Source organism: Prionailurus viverrinus, chromosome A1 (genome assembly GCF_022837055.1).
Source record: "Prionailurus viverrinus isolate Anna chromosome A1, UM_Priviv_1.0, whole genome shotgun sequence".
Lineage (NCBI taxonomy): Eukaryota > Metazoa > Chordata > Mammalia > Carnivora > Felidae > Prionailurus > Prionailurus viverrinus.
This window is the reverse complement of record NC_062561.1, coordinates 82,130,857-82,152,404: the sequence shown is the minus strand read 5'-3', so window position 1 is coordinate 82,152,404 and position 21,548 is coordinate 82,130,857. Positions and strand designations below refer to the sequence as shown.

The following is a 21,548-nucleotide window of genomic DNA, read 5'->3' as shown; positions in this document are numbered from 1 at the left end:
TGAATGCGAACCTCTTCTGTGCTGCAGCCACGGGTCCTTTCTAGAGGGGACATCTGATCACGCCAGGTGAAGAGAGTTTGTTTCCTACGTGTAATCTACAGGATGAAGGCCACATTATCTTGCTGAAAAGTTAAAAGCCGGGTGCTTTGAGTTGTGGTTTTAATGGCTATGGCAGACAGATCGTGCATTGAAATGACATTTTCAGATTAATACTAATAAAAATACCTAACGTTTTTCAACAACTTACTCTCTGCCACACTCTGCATACACTGTGAGCTGGTGTATTTAACTCCCAATGTTGCTGGATGGTTGGAATACTTCTCACTAACCTCGTTTTGTAGATGAGGACATGCACACGGAGAGATAAAGTAGTTTGCTCACCATCACCAAGCTGGCGAATTGCAGGGCCAGGATCGGAACCCACATCTCTGGTTCCAGAACCTGATGTCTTGAATTAATTCCTTCCTGCTCTTCTGTGTGGAATCTGGCACCTTCCATCTCTGTGCTGAGTGCAGGAACCTAAGCGCCTGTCTGGCCTGTGGAACGGCCTCTCGTCTCTGTCCTCACCTGTGTGTTCTCTGCACGGCTTGTTTGGAGAGTGTGCGTGGGTACAGCGGCTGCTTGGGCAGTGTGTCCTTGAATTCACTGGTACCTGCTTCTCAGGGGGATACTCTCAGGGGCTGGGCGGAGGAACACTGCCTTCCTGCCTTGGCTCCTGATACCCAGAGCGGATTTGACGTGAGGACGTAGCACATTCCTTTGGTGTTTGCTGGTGAAAACAATGCAATACTCTAATTTTTCATCTTGGACCTAGCCAGTCATCAAAGAGCTTCAGCCTGGACCTCCTCCCCTGGGACTCCGGATGGAACACGGCTTGGATTTTGGAACTAGCGACACTGGCATCCTTTGAGGGACCGTGGACACAGTAGCCCTTGAATCTCCTCGTGTCCTTTCTCGTGGCAGGTTCCTACATGTCAGAGGGCTGCTTCCTCAGAGAGGCCTTCCCTGACCAGCCCACGTCGCGAGGTCCTCCCTGTTGGCCGGCACAGCGCCTCGCTCATTTTCTTAGGAGCTCTTATCGCAGACGGATTGCCTGTGGAGTTACTTGCCTTGTGTTTCGTGTTGTCACTCAGCTGCCTGGTGAACCACTATTTTCTGTCCCGTCTTAGGGCCCGTGGTGTTTGGCGCTTAGGAGTTTTCTTTGAATTACTGATTGAACTTAGTTTTTACCTTAGAAATGGAATAATGTTGTGGGAGTGTTAAACTGGAAATCTGTAGTGGATATTGTTTGATGGTTAGGTTCATCAAACAAGGAATGATTGTCACTGTGAAGTTAATAGCCTGTATTCTGTGCGTCTACCTTTGAAACTTAGATAGATTTCACCTAAAAATACAGATGGAATTTTCAGATATTTTCTGTCAGCAGGAAAGAGAGACTGCACACTGGTCTGGCCAGTAGGTAGGGAAGTTGAAGGTGGTTGGTGAGGTGGCAGTGAAATGCTACACATGGCACAGGTGCAGGGCGTAGAGACGGGAGAGGAGAGGATTTCTGGTGTTGAGTTTTGAATTTTTGTTGGAAAAGTGGAAAGTTTATGAAACTTTTGGAGTGGAGATGTTTGTCTCAGGTACTTGAGTATGTTAATGAAGTATTTTTTTTTTTTTTTGTAGAACTCAGGATCATGGTAATCTAAAAACATTTTCTCAACTAGAACAGTTTTACAGGCACCCTTGCAGGTGAGAAATTTTCAGTGCCACTTTTAACGTATTAAAATTAATGTTTACCCCTTAGAAAATGTTAAAGGTGTGGTAAAGTATAAAGAAGAAAATTAAAACTACTCCCTGATCCTGGGACTCCACAAAAACCCTTCAGATTACTTCTCTTTGCTGTTTCCCTGCCCTGCTTTGTCCGCACTCACCAAGTCCCGAACACATGCTGTGCTGATGTGGTGGAGTTCGGGGAAGACTCTGTAGTCTCTCTCCTGCGTGCGTGTTTGGGTGTGCTTGGGAGAGGAGGGCGGTCTGAAGGGGTGACATTTCCACAGAGAGCCGGGGGAAGTGATGGGGTGAGGCCTGGGAGGATGCGGGAGAAGAGTGTCAGGGTCCGGGCCACAAGCGGGGGGTGGGGTGGTATGCTCAAGGGTTGGCAGGGTTGGCCAGACCACGGAGCGCGGCTGGCGTGTGGCCAGTGCAGCTGGGAGGGGAGAGGCGGGACGTGGTGCTGGGGCGTGGCCGGGGACCAGGGACCAGGTCGGGCAGGCTGTCCTCATGAGTTTGGATTTGATTCTGGGCCTGACGGGAGGGTCAGGCAGAGCGATGACTATTTATGTTCTAAAAAGATCACTCTGACCGCCATGTGGATAATTTGCTCTAAGGGACAAGAGTAGACACAGGGTGGCCGGCTACCTAGGACACCTACTGCAGGTGGATAGAGCCGTGGAATGGGCATGTGGGGATGCACCGTGAGAAATGGATTCAACAGGATTTGCTGGCCTGGATAAGTGCTTAAGAGCCTCATCTCCTAAATCATCAATCAGATACGGAAAGTTTGAAGTGATTTTCCTTCCGTCCACTTGGAAGGTGTTCATTCCTTCACTGATGAGAATCTGCCATTAAACTGATTCTTACTCCTTTGAAGCTCCATCTGGCAGCTTATAGGATCTTCTCTTTATCTTTTATGTTCTGAAATTCCGCTCTATGTAAATTTTGCTGTCGTGCTCTGAAACTTTGTCTAGGTGCGGGACTCAAAGTTTATACGGATTAACACTTGGCACTCCATCAATTTGAGGACTAATTATGGGAAAAGTGCCATTCTTCCTCGTGAATTCTAACTTGTGTTTGTTGTGTTGTTGTGTTTATTGACCCCTGACTAGCTCCATCTGGTATCTGGCCTAGTTTTTAAATATTTAATAGTTTTAAAAACATTTCACAACTGCTTCCTCTGTGTTGCTATTTTGCCTCTGGCAGCCGTCCTCTGTTCTAGATTGTTCTGTGTTGCCTTTTTCAGAATATCGTGTAGATGAATCATACCGTGTGTGCTCTTGAGACTGGCCGCTTTCGCTTTGCTGATGCTTCTGCGATTCACTAGTGGTGCCGCATGTGTTAGTAGGTGACTCCATTTCGCTGCAGAGCTGCGTTCCACTGCACGGATGCCCTGTGGCTTACTTGTCCCTGCACATAGCGGGGGTGTCTGCACGGGTCCTGGGCTCTGGCGGTCACGAGGAGTCCTAGGGAACGCGGCTGCAAACATTCATGTACAGAGGTTTATGTCACCCTAAGTTTCATTTCTCTGGAATAGATACAACTGGGACTGCTAGGTCACATGAAAAGTGTATGCTTAGCTTTTAAAGAAACTGCCAGAATGTTTCCAGAGTGCCTGTGCCAGCACCGCCCCCCCCCCCCCCCCCCCCCCGTCCCCAGCCAGTGTGTACGGGACGCCTGGCCTGGGTGCTGGTGGTCTGTTTCATTCAGCAGTTCGGATAGATGAATAAGGGTGTCTTATCGTGGTCTTAACTTGAGTTTCCCTGATGACTAACGTCATCTATTTCTGTGCCGTTCACCTTCGTGCTGATTGTCTGTTTAACATTTTTACGCTATGTTTTTTATTGGGTATTCCCTGCCCCCCTCCTTATTGAGTTTTCAGACCTCTCTCCCTATAATTTGGATTCAGGTCCTTTGTTGTGTTTTGCAAATATTTCCTCAGTATTTTCATTCTCTTAAAGGTGTCCTTTGCAGAGCAGAAGTTTAATCTTGGATGAAGTCCCGTTTATCACATTTTTTTAAAAAAAGATTTTATTTATTAAAAAAATTTTTTTTACTGTTTATTTATTTTTGAGAGAGACAGAGAGACAGACCATGAGTGAGGGAGGGGTAGAGAGAGGGAGACACATAATCCTAAGCAGGCCCCAGGCTCTGAGCTGTCAGCACAGAACGCGATGTGGGGCTTGAACCCACAAATCATGAGATCATGACCTGAGTTGGAAGTCGGACGCTTAACTGACTGAGCCACCCAGCCCCCCAAAAAAGATTTTATTTTATTTTATTTTTTATTTTTTTTATTAAAAAAAAAAATTTTTTTAATGTTTATTTTTGAGACAGAGAGAGACAGAGCATGAACGGGGGAGGGGCAGAGAGAGAGGGAGACACAGAATCGGAAACAGGCTCCAGGCTCTGAGCCATCAGCCCAGAGCCCGACGCGGGGCTCGAACTCACAGACTGCGAGATCGTGACCTGAGCTGAAGTCAGACGCTTAACCGACTGAGCCACCCAGGCGCCCCAAAAAAAGATTTTATTTTTAAGTAATCTCTACACCCAGTGTGGGACTCGAACTCACAACCCAGAAATCAAGAGTCACACACTCCACTGATGGAACCAGCCAGGGCCCCACGTTTAACACATTTTTTAATGGGTCAGAATTTTGTTATATTATGTAAGAACTCTATCTGAGTTAGAGTCACAAAGATCTCTTCTGTTGGTTTTTTTCCTCTAAGAGTGTTATGTTTTACTTATGTTTTACTCTTACTGTGATGTAGTCAAGTTAATTTTTGCATGTGTTGTATGGTATACAGTGAGCTTCTTTTTTGATTTTACAAAAGAAACCATTTTTTCCCTCACATTTAAGTTGCTTTCTTTTTTTTTTTTTTCTTTCTAACTAGGCTTCACGCTGAGTGCAGAGCCCAATGCAGAGCTTGAACTCATGACTCTAAGATGTTAATGGTGTTGCCTGGAGTAGGTTGGGGTGTGCCCTGCTGGGTGGTTGTGCATCAGTGGGAAGGTAGGGGGTGTTGGGTTTGCTAGTGTTCCTTGTATAGGAATTGTGACTCCCCGTGTCTGGGAAGGAGGGATGGCATCCTTAAGTTCAGTCTGCTACTTTTTGTTTTTTAAGTGTATTTATTTATTTTGAGAGAGAGAGAAAGCACATGAGCGCACACGCTAGCAGGGGAGGGGCAGAGAGAGAGTCCCAGTGTAGAGCCCAGTGCAGGGCTCAAACTCACGAACTGAGAGATCATGACCTGAGCTGAAATCAAGAGTCAAGATGCTTAACCGACCGAGCTGCCCAGGCACCAGCCAGTCTGCTGCTTTCCTTCGTGCGCCTTTCCAGCAGGCCCTGTGCGAGTTGCCCGGTGAGGTGGTCAGTGGTTGTGTGGGGGACAGAAGGGGGAGAGGCCCCGGGGGGCCTGTGGTCCAGCCAGACCTTCTGCTGGTCCTCTTCTGCCCCAGTTCCTTCACACCTTCCGAGGAGTGGGCCCCCTGCCCTCGGAGCCTCCCTGGGCTTCTGCAGAGGGAGCTGTGTTTCTTGCTGGGACTGGTGGCTCTGCCCCCTCCACCCCCTGCTGCCCCTCCAGTCAGACCTGGAACAGCCCATCTCACTGTCCTGAACCTGCTCCCACCCGTCCGTTTGCTTTGCTGCTTCTCACACTGGCTGACTTCTGTTCGGTGCAGTTTCTACCTTGTCTTCTTTGCCCTTGTGGGTTTCTGCTTTTGTTAAATAAGCAAACCACGAAATTCTTTGTCAGTTTAGTGGGGTTGTTGAAGGAAGTAGAGGCAGACATCTGTGGTTAAGCCGTCATAGGTGCCTGAGGTGCACACTGTCTATTAAGTTAGCTGCCCACTTTGGTTTTCTGTGTTTGTTGACCTCAGCCTTGGACCTTCTCGGACGTTCTCGCGAATGGGCTACTTCTCACGGGCCGTGTTCCAGCTGTGACTCTCCCTGCCCCGTTTTTGTGATCATCGGTCCAGCTCATTGTCTGGGATTCTTCAGCCTTCCTGGCCTGTTGCTGTCTCCCTTTCTTGTTTCTTGGAACTCTCGTTATATTCATTTATTCATTCATTTGCTTTGGTTTCTGAATAGCTTCTCTGTTCTCTCAGTTAAGACCTTGGGAAGCTGGGAGGGAGATCTATGTACCCGGCCCGCTGTCTCTGGCTGGAAGCGTGAGCTGGTCAGAGCTTAGCCTGATTGGCAATAATTTGCATCTTCTTACTTACTTTTCAGCTGACGTAGCCCAGCAGTTCCAGTACGCAGTGCGGGTTATTGGCAGCAACTTTGCCCCAACCGTCGAAAGAGATGAATTTCTCGTAGCCGAAAAAATCAAGAAAGAACGTACGTATTTTTCTTCAGCGCTACCAGGTGTTGGATTCTGAAACTTGTATACATGCATATGCGTATGTATCTCTGTGCATGTGTACGTGTGGTCCCCAAGCACAGTGTGATTATAAGTACTATCACGTATATGTAAAAACGTGTTAACAATATGCACAACTTCGTTCTGATTTTTATCAGAACATAGTGCAATGTTTATTTTTGAGAGAGAGAGAGAGAGAGACAGAGAGCAAGCAAGGGAGAGGCAGAGAGAGGGAGACGCAGCATCCGAAGCAGGCTCCAGGCTCTGAGCTGTCAGCACAGAGCCCGACGTGGGGCTTGAACCCACGAACCGTGAGATCATGACCTGAGCCGAAGTCAGACACTTAACCGACTGAGCCACCCAGGCTCCCCGAGGATTGTTTTAAATACTATAGAACTGAATAATTTGAGAGTGTGAGGAAGATAAAAGGGCTTCATGTATTTTCCTGTATATCTTTTTGATTTTCAGTATTTAATATTATGCGCCTTTTGACCACATGTCCTAGAACACTGTGTTGGCAGTGAAGAGGTCAGTATGGCTTCTGGGGATTGTCAGTATTCAAACTTCTAATACCTTAGAATGGTCTTTGTGAACATTTTCATTCTGGGCTGATACTGAAAGCTTTCTTAAACGTCATTACCTTGGACAAGAAAGCTCTCATTTACTCGCACTGGGGTGCTGGTGTGTGCTCTGTGTGAGGTGGGGCTTTGCTGCCCTCTGCCCTGCAGGACTGTGTGAGGGAGGGAGGCTTGGAGCACAGGTACCCACGTGCGAATATTTCTCTTGTGCCGGTTGGAGGGTTGTTTTTCTCCAGAGACCAGTTCCCAGCCCCTCACAGTTCTCTAGGCTCCGTGCCAGGAAAGCAGGCCCTGTCAGCGTGTTCTCCCTGCTGAGGCCTGGCTGTCCACTGCCCAGACGCAATGAGCTTTGCACTTCTGACTGTGCTGGCAAACTGGTGGTGACGCCGTCTAGAATTTCCATTCTTCACGGCACGGTTTGCCACCCCCAGCTGGTGCTTGGTTCACTGGGTTTGGCCGGTGGTCTGTGACGTCCTGCTGCACGGTGCGTAACCGAGCTGGACGGGAGGCGGTCCTGACACGCGAGTACTTGGACCTTGCGGTCCTCGCTCTGGCACGCTTGGGCCCCGTGAGCAGTCAGGGGTGAAAGTGCCCGTCCACTGAGGTAACTCCGACCCTGGTGTTATGCAGCGTGATGTGTTATTTAATGTAGGGGCTGGAGTATTTATCCTGCTATTAACCTCTAAAAACTTATTTTTATTCAGTAAGTGAAACTAAACGTAAGAACGCTGTACTCTTTCTGAACCCTGATGACTATTAATTACATCTCAAATCGTTCTTATATGTCAGACTGTGGATGAGCGACCACCCCAGCTGTTAGGTCTGTGTTCACAGAACCTTCCCTTTGCAGCTTGATGTTTCGAGGCCACCTGGTGAGCACATTACCTGTGTAGTAGTTAAAAATAAAGTTTGTCTAGGCTGAGAGTTACGGAACTGGCAGTGACGTTGTTGGAGTGGATACGGCAAGGAAGTCTTGGACTTTCTTGAAGAAGAAAGCTGTATCCGTCACAGTTTGGTTTTTTCTGGTGTATCCTCTATGTTTTTGAAGAAAGACCTGTATCTTGCCACAGTGCGCCTCCCTGCCCCTCTCTGCCTCTTACCACCGAGTGCCCGCCACACCGTCCCTGGACCCTGCTGTGGGGCGACCCCGCCGTGGAGACAGCATCACCCTCTCTGGGCCTGCCGTGGGGAGAGCGTCACCCTCCCTGGGCCCCGGGTCCGGGGCGGCCCCGCTGTGGGGAGAGCGTTTCTGATGGTCTTTTCATGTAATGGTCACCACCGAGTTCTTGTACTTTGTATTTGGTTAATTCTTAGATACAGTGTTTACATTTTAGCACTTTTGAAATTTGATTACAGTTTTTGGTAGATATGCTGAGTTGGGGTAGTTCTGGCCTCTTGAACAACACAAAATAATTTTCTATTTTATATGGCCCACTTAGAATATAAAAGGGTAGTATGTATTATATTGCAACAAATTGTAAAACTTCTCATGTGTGACAAAATTTAACACCTATTTGTTTTTTAATGTTTCACGTTGGTCAGTGGGGTACCTTGTAACTAAAGATTTGTTTTGCAATCTATTAGGTAAAACATTTTTGGGGGTAAATATTCTGTTTATTTTTATTTGTATTATTTACTGTTCATTGTCCCACGGTTATTTTGTATCTGTGCATTAGTATTGATCTCATTCTGTCATTCTGTAGAAAGAACCTCTCTTAATTTTTTTTGTTGTTGTTTTTAATTTGAGAGAGAGAGAGAGAGAGAGAGCGAGCTAGTTAGGACTCATGAGTTGGGGGGAGGTGGGCAGAGGGAGAGAATCCTAAGCAGGCCTCATGCTCAGCATGGAGTCCAGTGCAGGGCTCGAGCCCACAACCCTGGGATCATGACCTGAGCCAAAGTCAAGAGTCAGATGCTCATCTGATTGAGCCACCCAGGTGCCCCAGAGCATCTCTTGCTTAATTTAATGACTGTATTTATTTGGAGTATTTTTATATGTTTTTAAAGGGAGTAAATTGTATTATTAAATGTTAATTGCATTTGTTTAGTTTAATGCATTTTGTAACAACACATTAAAAATTAAAATTTTTTTTAAAAATTTATTTTAGGGAGTGCATGCACCTACTCGGTGTAGGGGGAGAAGGGTCAGAGAGAGAGGGCGAGAGAGAATCTCACATAGGCTCCACACTGCCAGTGCAGAGCCTGACACGAGGCTCGATCTCACAACCCTGGGATCATGACTTGAGCCCAAGTCGAGTTGGATGCTCAGCCGACTGTGCCCCCCAGGCGCCCAGTAAACAGGACATACATGTTAAAGAGAGCCTTACCTTTGTGCACAGGCAGACCTGACATGTGAACGGGATAATGTAACCTCTGGTGTGTGGTTCACAAGAGCAGAACGTGAATACCAGGACCCTTTCCTGGCGATACATGTGAAAAAGTATTGGCCATCACACCAGTCACTGTCTTTCTGCAAACCAGCTTAGAGTTAAGTGAACTTGGCTGTTGGGATTTTAAGAAACGAGTCCTGCTGGGTGATTCCCTGGAGACTGGAGAAACTGTTAGCTAGATTTCGAAAGTGGTGCCTTTTCTGCTGTGGCAGGTATGGGGCAGGTATGGGGTTCTTGTGAGGGGCGCTTGTGTGCACATGGTATGTGCAGGGTTGTGGGTGTGGGCGAGTGTGGCCCTCTCCTTGGGGGCCCAGGTCCAATGTGGAGTCTCGTCCTTTGTGGAACCGATTGGAGCATGGGCTTTGCGGGCATTACTGTGGCTTCCAGGGAACTAGTGAGTGTAGCTGCAGGCGTCTGAAGACATTTACTAATATTGCTGTGCGTGTTAACAGAAATGCTTAGAATGTGTGGTTTTAGGTCAAGCTATCATGAATGATAGGCTTGTTGGTTATTGCCCTTTGAATTTACCATTCCCAAGGTATTTTTACTTTACATCTGTCCTTCCAGTAGCCATCGACTAGTTAACCTGGGGGTAGCTTCCCCACTGGATTGCCTGTTCATATTGGTGGGTAGAATCTAAAAGTTCCCATCGTTTCTGTTACTTCAGCTAACTTTCTCATAGACGCTGATTCCAGCCTAATACTGTCAGCATTTCGCAAATGTCAGATCAAAGGAATTGACCAAATTCACGGAGCCGAAATGTCACTTATTATTCTGATTCTTAAGCTCAGGATTCTTTTCAGACTTCAGCTACCTGTGACCGTGGGTGAAATAGTGTCCTAGAAGGAGTTTTGGTGTAGGTGACTAACACGTCGCTTTCTTTTCTAACTTTTCAGTTATTCGGCAGAGAAGAGAAGCGGACGCTGCGTTGTTTTCAGAGCTCCACAGAAAGCTTCACTCACAGGTAGCGTGCACTCCACTACCCGTGAGGCTGTCGGGCTGGTTTGGGGATGTGGGGACTTTTTTTGTGGGATCACATTAAACCTTTCTGTGCTGAGTAGTGGATCTTCATTGTAGATGGTGTTTGCTTTTGAAGAGATTTTTGAGATTAAAAGTAGGTTTGAGCTGGATTTAATGGGAAATTGCTTATGAAGGTGGAGGAAGCTACATTGGGAAAGCAACCAGAATGAGGTAGCCCTCAGTTCGTGTGACGGAAGGCTGCGCATGCGTAGGAAGCTGGTAGAAGCCTCGACTCGGCTGCATGTAAGGTGACAGCTCGACTTCTCCATTATTATTCCTCAGGCCCTAATTTGTGCTGTTGTAGTGAATGACCTAAAACAGTTCTGATTTTGAACATTTTGTGATTGATTGTTGATGACTTGGCCACACGTGGTTTTCTGACCTGTTATTTTTGGAGAAGACGCTGCTCTTCTGGACACCAATAAATTCACTGAATTACAGGGTGAGAGCTTGGTCCATCTGTCTCCCTCCTGCCGCAGAGAAGAACGTGAAATCCCAAGTTTCGTGCTTTGCTCATCCAGTACTGAGTTCGCAGTACAGCGATCAAAATCCCCGAGTTGTGCCTAAGGCTGCTAGTGATTAAACTCTTAACTCTTCCAAGTTTTTCTCCTCCTTTCTAACTTAAAATGGTTGTTTTCCAAAACTTTGTTTGGAACACTGAGTGCTTATCCCTGAGCAGTGTGGTGAAGCAGAGCTGGCTTCCTAGGGCTCTCGTCCCCAGAAGCAGCGTGTGGTTCGGCCGGTGGCTGACACAGGATGAACAATGTGAGGACACGATAGTACAGCGCTAGTAATTAACCAGATGAGGAACATACGTGCAGATGAACAGCCGGCCCATCTTTGTGCTAAAACATCCAGTTCTTGGTTTCCCTGTTCTGTCCTCTCTCTTCACTGGGTACCCTTCTCGGCAGTGCATGCCGTGCGAGGTGTGTTTGGGGGGGGTGCAGGTGAGGTCTGGGCAGGATCGGGGAGGTGATGGAGGCCTGTGGTGCAGTGTGGAGTGGTTGGGGAAGGGGTCCCAGTGGTCCTGGGCTGCAGTCTTCAGTGTGGTTGACGGAGCTGTGGACAGAGGAGGATGGCTGTCTGGGGGAGGGCAGCCCGTGCCTTGTGGAGGGCGCCGGGAGAAGGGCAGGCATGAGGGGGTGGTGTGGGCAGCAGTGAGGGTCTTGGAGGAGGTGAACCTTGGTGGGCGGGGTATGGACGCTGGAAGAAGCTAGGTGTCTAACTGCTTCACAGACCCACTTGTGTGGGTGTTCCTCCAGATCTTACAGTGCCCTGGCGTGCATCCTGACATTTAGAATTTGATACGTGCGTACATTTAAAGTCTTGAGTCTGAATCAAGGTCCTTAGGTTTCAAAATCTAAAATAATGGGGTCTGAAGTGGTTTAGAAGCATTGAAACGTCTGTGATGCTGGAGTCGTTCAGCCCGCTTGCCCCAACAGATCTCTCTCCACCCTTCCCTGCCCTGCTTTGGGCTCGGGATGGCGCCCCTGGGGCTCCCTTGTCCCTTCTCTGCCCTGCTTCGGGGTGTCTTCACTCAGAACTGATGGGGCGGGAGGGGAGTGAGGCCAGGCCGCCCTCCTCCTGACAGGCAGTGGCTTGGCAGTGGCTCTGCTGTGCCGCTGGGCCCCGCGGACCGTTCCCCTGCCCGCGCCCTGCACCCCCTGCTCATTGGCTCTGGTGGCCCATCTCCTCCCTGGTCCCTCAGGCCTCCATCCTGGCCGTGGTCCCTGCCGGCGTTGTGCCGTCCTGTTTCCCTGGTCCGTCCATGCCTCTGCACAGTCCCTCCGTCAGACGCTCTCCAGGCCCAGCCTGCGTGTTTACATACCTGTTCTTATGGTAAAAGAATACTGCCTCCTCCTTTAAAAATGCTATTTGCTGATTGTTTTTGGTGTATGATTTTGTTTGGATTTGGAATTTTCTCTGCTCTCCACCCCATAAATTGTCCTTATTTTTCTAAAGCAAGAACTGAGGCTGTAACCCAGAACTCGCTGCCCAGAGGGACCTCCCGTTGCCTTCCTGATGCCTTCTGGGCATCTCTACGCACATGCCCCTCAGGAAACTCCCACAAGGCCTTGCAGCTTGACATTCTCAGAACTGAAAGGAGCATTTTTTGTCTTTTTCCATACTCCAGGCATCCGTTCACATGCACCCACGCACACCCCTGCCCTTCCCCATTTTCTGGTGAATGATGACATTGTTCAAGTGCCAAAAGCTGGAAACCCGAATGTCACGTCGACTCCACCGCTCTCCCCAAATTCGCTCTGTCCCCAAGCCTTATTAATTGTTCTCTCAAGCATGCCTCTCTCCTGTGCCATCTGGAGTCCGGCGCCCTGCGGTTGGCCTCCCAGTGCATGGCTTGGTGATTTTGGTAGGGGAGTTAGGTGCTCACCTTTGCTTCTGCCCACGTCCCAGAGTGGTGGTGAGGGTGCAGGAGGAGGTATGTGGGAGGGCGTCCATCCCACGGGGCCCTCCTTTCCACGGCAGCAACGGGAGCTCATCTGCCTCCAACCCTTCAGGGAGACGGGAGGCAGGAGGATGGGCTTCGGCCCTCGGTGCTGCACCCGAGGGGTCACCTAGCCCTGGGAGCCCGGGACCTGCTCACAGGGGACTGTGAAGGTTCCCTGGGTGGGTCCTCAGTCACCGAATGCCAGCCGGCCCTTGGCCCTTTCCTCCCGAATGACTGCGTCTCCTTTTGTGTCCTCTGCAGTCCAGCCTCCTGGGCCTGGCCGCAGGTGCAGTCACACCTTCAGGGGCTCCCTGTGGTCAGGCTTTCTGGTCCCGTACGTGAGACCCCTCTGACCTGATGCTTCATTCCGTTTTCCGTTCCGTCTCATGCCTGGCTGTGGCCAGGTGTACCTGTCTTCATTCCCTAAAATACATTTCCTTCTGTGCCTGCCCCTTCCTGTGCGTGTGCTCCGCCCACCCTTCTCGAAGACCCCATCCCCTCTGGGGGTCCTTTCATCAGCCTGGGCCACTTGAGTGACCCTCTTCTCTCTGAAATGTCCCGTACCTACTGAAGTGTGTTTGCTTATTTGTCTGTTTGCTGTCTGTTTGTCGGGGTCTCTTTGTTCCCCGTGTTGTGCTAGCTGGGCAGTTTATCATTTCTGGAAAATTGTGTGTAATTCAGATTTTTAAAGTTAGACCGTAATTTAAATACCTGAGATAAGCTTTTTCTTTAAAGAAACTTTCAAGGAATATTCTCTATAATGAGGACCTTGTGTAAAGTAAGCAGCCATCCCATAATGTGTTTTGTAAATAAAGTTATTTTTGTATTCTAGCGTGTGCGTCCCAGAGGTAAGGCTGTGAGAAGAGAGTAGAAATGCTCTGCAAACTTGAGTTTGCACGTGACTGGAGGGTGGGCTGTTGTCAGGGCTGTGAGTCAGGGCGGAGCAGTAGACAGTCCAGGCAATCCGTGTGCTAATTACCCAGAAAACTGGGGTTTCTTGTCGACCACTCTTACTTCAGAACCTCAAGTTAGGTGTGCAGCATGCCGACTTACATCGTGTGTTTTACAATTTCTCTTTTTTTTCTTTCTTTAATCCTCTATGGCCTACACGGGACTTTGGTAAAAGGGGAAAAAAAGCGTTCACCTATTTTATGATGGCATTTGCCTTAAAACGACTATGTTTAGGAAGTTGGTTATTCTAAGAATTATTCTAAGGGGAAATGCTATTATTCAGGAATAGGGTAGTTTAAAAACATGTTCTCATTGGGGACTTTGGAGTTAGTTTTCAGCAGGTGAAATGATCCAAGGGTAATGACCTCTTGAGAATAGGGTTTGTAGCTTTGTAATGGGTGGCACTGTTTGCAATACCTGAAAAATGAACAAATTTAGATATGCTGTTACCGTGTGAATGTATTTATTTTTTTGGTTTTGATTAACTTCTGTGTACCAAGTACAGTTCTACGTTTAATTTTTATTTTGTTTTATTTTATTATGTTTTTAATTTACATCCATGTTAGTTAACGTATGGTGTAATGATGATTTCAGGAGTAGAGTTGAGTGACACATCACTTACATACAACACCCAGTGCTACCATGTGGCTTTTAAAATACATTTCCGTTTTGGAAATAAGGATAATTGAGGAGAAAGTTACATGAAACTGGAGAGCAGTACAAAGTTATTCTGTTAATGTTTTCTTTTTAAACAGGGAGTTTTGAAAAATAAATGGTCAATTCTCTACCTCTTGCTCAGCCTTAGTGAGGATCCACGCAAGCAGCCAAACAAGGTGAGAGAGAGGCTGTCCTCACAGCCAGCGCCCTTCGCGAAGCAGCTTCTGTCTTGTCGGCACAGCCATGCCCAATCGTGACAGGAATCGGCTTCTGTACTTAAGAAAATAGTAACTTGTCTGGTTGATTTTCTTTTCTTTCTTTTCTTTTCTTTTCTTTTCTTTTCTTTTCTTTTCTTTTCTTTTCTTTTCTTTTCTTTTCTTTCGTCAGTGCACTCCTTTTCCTTAAGATGTTTTCCAGGGTTGTTATTACCTCAAATACAACAGTGTCCCAGGGATGCCAGGGGGGCTCAGTCGGTTAGGCATCCGACTCCTGATCTCGGCTCAGGTCATGATCTCACGGCTCGTGAGTTCGAACCCTGTGTCCTTTGCACTGACAGTACGGAGCCTGCTTGGGAGTCTCTCCCGCCCTCTCGTGCTCTCTCGCTCACTCTTGCAAAATAAATTTTTTAAGAACAGTACCAAATCAATTACAGAAAGAACTAAAACTTGCGTATAAATCATCTCTGTTGATTTAGGAAGTGTTCTGTGATTTCATATCTCTCTATTCTTTTCAGGTCTCCAGCTATGCTGCATTATTTGCTCAAGCGTTGCCGAGAGATGCGCACTCGACTCCCTACTACTACGCCAGGCCGCAGACGCTCCCGCTGAACTACCAGGACCGCAGCACACAGTCGGCACAGAGCTCGGGCAGCGTGGGGAGCAGCGGCATCAGCAGTATTGGCGTGTACGCCCTGAATGGCCCGACCCCACCGCCACAGTCTCTCCTGCCGGGGTGAGTCAGGCTCGCGGGCATAGGCTGCTTATCAGCAGTAGAAATAGCAGAATCCTCAGGTTTGTAGGAAGGCATTTTGTGTGTTCACTGAAATTATCTTTAGGGCCTCGTATGTGCCAGAAATGTTCCAGGCACTGTGTCTGATATGCTTTCTCCTAGGATTTTATTCTTCCCCAAAACTCTTGTTTCACATGGGAATTCTTCCCACTTCTAGTCATGGTTGACTGTAATGATTTTTGGCCAACCCTTTCCCTGTTAATGCAAGTGCATATTAGTGAAGGCCTCCGTTCAGAAGCGTAATAGGACGGGCCTTTGATTTGGTAACTAACTGACATTTCCCTTGCGGTGTTCCCATTTTTATCTCTCAGTGAATATTGTCTGCTTTACTGATCTATGCTATTCTCTTTATTAAATTATTTAAAAAATAAGTAAACTAAAATAAAGTTGTCTCGTCCTCAAGTGCTGTTATCTTCAAACTGAGAATTGTGGCACTCACGGATTAAGAGGAGGGACTCTGGGAGCGCATGGTCAACGTGCCATCAGCTCTCCCTTTTCCAGGAGATGCAGAGTTTGTGGTTGAGAGAAAAGCAGTGGCTAATATAGTAGTGGACTTGGAAATTTGGTTTTCTTTATCTTTTTGTATATTTCTACACATGGTTCGATCCTGGAAATCACATTAGAGCAGACTGTTACAAAGTGGGTACTTTTCCAGAACAGTGACTAAAGAGATTTACAGTCATGTGTGTTCCACGTGAGCATAATACTAATCGTTGTGTGACATAAGTACACTCGTGTTCAAGTGCACCACACGTGCGTTGTAAGTGGAATGTGGTGTTCTGGAAAGACAGTGCAACATATTATACAGATTTAATCTCTGACTTGTATTCTGGCTAAAAGAGTAAACTAAATAGACTTTGTCATTTTTACCTTAAAATTTGAAGAAAACAACAAAAACAAAGCGCTGTATAGAGGACTTTGAACTGAAATGGTCCCTTAGAATTTTTCTCTGAAATTTAGAACTTTATTGAAAGTCCTAGTTTAACAAGTGTTGTTGATGACTTTTTCCCCATGAAAATAGAGAAGAGGGAGGGCTGTTTTTGGGGTCTTCTTTCCTGTGTCACTTCATTAGTGGTTGCAGATGGGCCCAGCAGTATTGCTCTGGTACTGAATCTGAGTTCTGCCCCTTAGGAGCAGTAGTGCTGTTGAGATTTTCATTTTTGTGTTGGGTTCCCGGGAAATGACATTTCATTACACTTGTCAAAACACACATCCTGAGAAGTCAGCTGTTCAGAGACCAGCTCTGACACGTTCTCGAAGTTATCACAGGCAGTCTTGACCTTTTTACTCTTGCCTTGGACTTGATGTTTTTGTATGTTTGAAATTAATTTGCAAATTATGATACTTCTTTTCGTGTCGAACACCGTGAAGGCTGGGAGACAAGCGAGGATATAGAAGGATGGTCCTCCAGAGTTTAAATTGCTGTGCCCTGCAAGTGCTGAGTGAATGAAAGGTGTTAAGTTCAAGTTCAAAGTTAAAATTAGTCGTGAATTTCATTGGTTTTAGATGGGTCATGTATGTTATGTGCTTGTGAAGAAAAGTCAAGTAGATTTTGGTCTTTAGGCTGAGAAATATGTGGGAGGTGCCAGTGAGAGCCTGAATGGCAGTCTAAACATCCCAAAGAGGCCTTGGACTGGTTGGTGGATGGATTCTGGTAGGGCGTTGTCGTGCGTCTAGCTCAGATTTCTAGCATGTAACTCAATATAGGAATTTTAGGAACATTTCCAGCAGTGTGTTGTGTTTCAAGTGAATGGTCTGCGTGTTTGGAGGTAGGAAATGCTCTCTCCTTCTTTTAGACAGCCTCATCACACTCCCGGAGTTGGAGACTGTCTTCGGCAGCAGTTGGGGTCACGTCTTGCATGGACTTTAACTGCAAACCAGCCTTCTTCACAAACCACTACCTCAAAAGGTCTCCCAAACACTGTTTCTCGCAACGTGACAAGACCAAGGAGGGAAGGGGATGCCAGTGGTGAGTAAGGATAGATCCTAACATGGGTTTTCTTTGCAATCTAGATTTTGTGCTTCCCGTGTTTGAAAATACTGTCGAGGCCCTGCTTACAACCATTGAGGGCCGGCTTGTTCTCATGATGAGAACTTCAGAGTCCTAAGTATGGTCCGTGATGCCTCAGCAAGTCGGGCAGTGCCTGGGACATTGGAGAAACGCACTGAAGATTTATTTGATGGTTAAACAGACACCTCGCTGAGAGTTTTAGAGCTCTGCTAGATCGTAAAAGAAAGTTTGCATTTCTTTCCCAAGAGCCCTTCAAATAGCAGTGTTTGGAATGCTTCCGAGAATAGAGGAATGGGCTTCGTTGTTGGCTCATAATCCGCAGATTCTATAATCCCTCCTGCCACCCTCCTGCCTGCTTCCCCCGCTGCTCTCTGTTCTTGTGCAGAATGTGAGGACCAGGTGCGTCTTGTGTGGACCTGGGAACACAGCCCAGAGTGCACAGCCCGGCCCGTGCAGCCACACTTCCTACCTGGGTCCGTCGTGTAACCCTGACAGCTGGGGGGGGGGGGGGGGGTGGGGGGACACTGTGACTGGGCGGCTGGCTTCCAGACAGCAAGAGTGCCCCTCACTGCTCCTCCTTGTTTGCTGTGACTCCTGGCCCCTACCAGGGCCTTCAAGCCTGCGTGACACACAGAGCTCACAGATAAAAGGACTTCACAGTGTACTTGATCAGTCCCAAAGAGCAGGAGAGGAGGTGCAAAGGAAGAAAGAACAGGCAATAAATAGGAAACATACTGCAATGCAGGGAGTTTAAATCAAACACGTCTGTAGTCACATTAGATGTGTATAGATTAGACACTTCATTTAGTTTTTAAAAAATTACATTTAGACCATTATGTACTGCTCGAAAGAGATATATTCCAAATATAGAGACACAAATAGGTTGGCAGTAAATGGATGGAAACACGCATCTTGTATTTAACCATGGGAAGACGGGCTGCTCCCTCACTGTCAGAGGAGACACCGTAGGAGTGTCATCAGGGCAGAGGGATGTTTCCTAACAGGGAAAGGGTCAGTTCTTCAGGAAGGAATAATGCTCCTAAATGTGTATTCACCTACCAACAGCTTCAGATGCACAGTGGAAAACCAACAGACCTACAAAGAAAACAGACCCACAATTACAGTTGGATATTTCAATTACTCTCTCTTAGTAACTGATGGAAAAGGCAGACAAAGTAGTCAGTAACGACAGGTAGATAACATTTGAACAATATTACCCGTAGTTTGGTGGCGTTGATATTTATGGAATATTATCCCTACAACTGAAGTACGTACCTGTCCTTACCTTCTGACTCACTACCCTGGTTCTGGGAGTGCTGGGCCCTGACTGTGTACTCATTACATTTTTCCTCCCACCGATGTCTTGGGTTTCTGAGCATTGCCTCTTTGTCGTTGAGTAACACCTAAATTCTGACTTAGCTTTTGTTCCAAAGTTTATGGAAATCATAACTTTTCTATCGTATTCGCTTCTTTTAATGTGATTGAGAATGGAACCAAGTTCATACTCATGCCGTGAAATAAATTTTCACAAACGCCGTCTATGAAATAATTACCCATCCCTTTGTGATTGGTTGTGAAATCGGCTTCATGCCACAATGCGGAGCCCAGTTCGAGGCTTGAACTCATGACTGTGAGGTCAAGACTGGAACTGAGATCAAGAGTTGGACACTTAACCAACTGAGCCACCCAGGCACCCCTGCTTTTTTAAAAAATTTCTAAAGACTTTTTGTATAACAAATTCTATGATCTCCATATCTTTTTGAGAAAACTCTTGGTTTTTAGGACTTCATACTTTTTCCATCTTAAGCTCATTTTTTTTTAATTTTAAAATTTTCTCCTGGTTGAAACACGTAATGTAAAACTAGGTGTGGTATAAAATAGATTCCATCTTAAAATGTGTTGTTCGATAATTCCTCTTACAAAACCCATGTTTCAGGTGCTGGGGAAGTTACGGAGGCGGCCCTTGTGCGGGACATTGTGTACGTCTTCCAGGGCATAGATGGCAAGCACGTCAAGATGGACAGCGTGGAGAACCGCTACAAAGTGGAGGCGAAGGTACAGTTACCGGCCCCCTGTGTGAGGTGTGAGGTGTTCAGGCAGGAAAGACGGGTGTCGGTACAGCCGGCCGGGAGCTGTTAACCTGTAGGGGCGACAGGTGCACTTGGGGTACTGGACCCCCAGAGCCGGTGTGCCGGTTGGGCACACGGGTCTGCCTCCCCGCGGGCTTGTGGCTCTGGTGCTTTTGCTGAGACCTTGCTTGCTTCTCCTTCCGTGTCTTCTCGTGTTCACGGATGCAGCCACCCACGAGCTGACTCCTGCTCTTGGTGATGGTGGTGTCGAGGCACCCAAGGGGCGGGTACCACTCGGCATCTCTGCAGTTGGTACACCATTCCGGATAAGGTGCCTCCACTTGCCTGCTTTCCCCTTCTGGAACCTTCTTCCCCACGGCCCTTTCGTGTTGATGTCGTGGTCTTTTGCAAGTCCCGGCCATTCTAGGACGTGGCTGATGTCACAGGGCCCCTGCCGTGCCGGGGAGCTGGCCAGCTACGTCTCGGGGTGATGCTGCTTGAGCCTTACACTTGCAGAGAGAGGTTCTACTTCCCTTCCTTGCTGGCACCTGCTGCCCTCGTTTCCCAGACTCTCGTTGTTCTGTGTTGGTGGTGGTGCATTCGTTACTTGTAAGTGCCATGTGTTGGGGCCTAAGCATTAGGATACTAAAAGTGTAAATGGTTTAGAAAAGCAATTGAAATTCTACTGTTAATTTTTAACTCTTGATATATTTACTTTTTAGGCAAACCTAAGTAAATCTTTGAGGGATACGACAGTCAGACTTGCTGAGTTGGGATGGTTGCATAACAAAATCAGAAAATACACTGACCAGAGGAGTCTAGACCGTTCGTTTGGACTTGTGGGTCAGGTATGTTTGTTGTTACCACAACATTTAGGATGCCTTCATTTTGGGGAGTGCTTAGTCTACCTAGAATCTTACTATGAAAGTAATTCTTGAAAAGAGGGTTCTTTTTAAGTAAGGAAGTTTTGATACTGCAACACTGGAGACATCCTGGTCCACTCGAGAAAATAGAGACCACGGTGAGTATTGACAGAGATAACCCAGTACCACACATGGTTCACGGTAGCTGTTGGTGGAGTGTGAGCACAGAATACATAAATGCATTAAAATAAACCTGCAGATGACTGACGGTGTATCACTTTAAGATACTCAGAACGGTGTGGAGCCTGATATTTAAAGAGAAGAAGTTTTATCCTTTGCAGGTTCTTCCCCCTGAGGTCTCTGGGTTTACATTCTAGGGTTCATTCTAGAAAGTTTTTGTCACAGGACTGTGTGATGGTCTTTCTTACAGATTCTGGTTTGACATCTTTTTAGTATTTTTAAAAAAAATTTATTTGAGAGAGAGAGAGACAGAGTGAGCGGGGAGGGGCAGAGAGCGAGGGAGACACGGAATCGGAAATAGGCTCCAGGCTCTGAGCTGTCAGCACAGAGCCCGACGCAGGGCTTGAACTCAGGAACTGAGAGATCATGACCTGAGTTGAGGTCGGTTGCTCAACCGATTGAGCCACCCAGGCGCCCCTCACCTTTTCTGTATTTAAGATCCTAGAAATACAAAGAAGTTTTTAATAATATGGGTGTGGAAAATGAGCGGTACAAACAACACTGAAAAATTGGGAGAAACTGGCATGGAGTTGCCAGTTTTTAAATTCTAATTAAAAACAGAGAAAATTACATTTTTAAAAATGTTTTATTTATTTCTGAGAGAAAGAGTGTGAATGCAGAGAGTGAGGGAGAGAAAGAATCCCAAGCAGGCCCTGCACAGTCAATACAGAGCCCTACTCGGGGCTTGAACTCAGAAACCTTGAGATCATGACCTGAGCTGAGCTGAAATCAAGAGTCAGACGAACCCCTCAGGTGCCCCCGAGAAAATGACATTTTAACTCTAAAGATTTAGAGGGTATATAATATTAAAAGATCATTGTCAAAGTGAATATACGTTTAGCTGTAATCTGATTTTCCAACTGCAAAGCTCGTGCTGGGGGGGAACACCCCCCTTGTGGGATGAACTATGGCCATGCTGGTGGGTAAAGCTGCCGGCAGGCCCCTGGCAGAAGCAGAACTTAAACCAGCAGAATGTACCAGTCGTGGTCCAGCGCTGAGCCTGTGGCGATCAGATGCGCTGGCGCATGAGGGCTGTGCTGTGTGTTCACAACGCCTGCTTTTTCCCACGCAGAGCTTTTGCGCGGCCTTGCATCAGGAACTGAAGGAATACTACCGATTGCTGTCTGTCTTACATTCCCAGGTAATGCTTTGCTTGTATTTTAATTTCTTCCTGATTTGCCATCATACAAAATTGC

At 47.1% G+C, this 21,548-nt stretch overlaps 1 protein-coding gene across 3 annotated transcripts in view; it reads left to right on the top strand.

Moving 5' to 3' along the window:
* TUBGCP3 (tubulin gamma complex associated protein 3) overlaps positions 1–21,548 on the top strand; it is a 75,568-nt gene that overhangs the window by 3,885 nt on the left and 50,135 nt on the right. For all 3 annotated transcript variants that reach the window (XM_047849074.1, XM_047849065.1, XM_047849083.1), the window contains exons 2-9: positions 5,990–6,097; positions 9,981–10,048; positions 14,260–14,337; positions 14,895–15,112; positions 16,966–17,138; positions 19,117–19,235; positions 19,972–20,097; positions 21,425–21,493. In XM_047849074.1, coding sequence (XP_047705030.1) covers positions 5,990–6,097; positions 9,981–10,048; positions 14,260–14,337; positions 14,895–15,112; positions 16,966–17,138; positions 19,117–19,235; positions 19,972–20,097; positions 21,425–21,493 — 959 coding nt within the window. The remainder of the gene's footprint in view (positions 1–5,989; positions 6,098–9,980; positions 10,049–14,259; positions 14,338–14,894; positions 15,113–16,965; positions 17,139–19,116; positions 19,236–19,971; positions 20,098–21,424; positions 21,494–21,548) is intronic.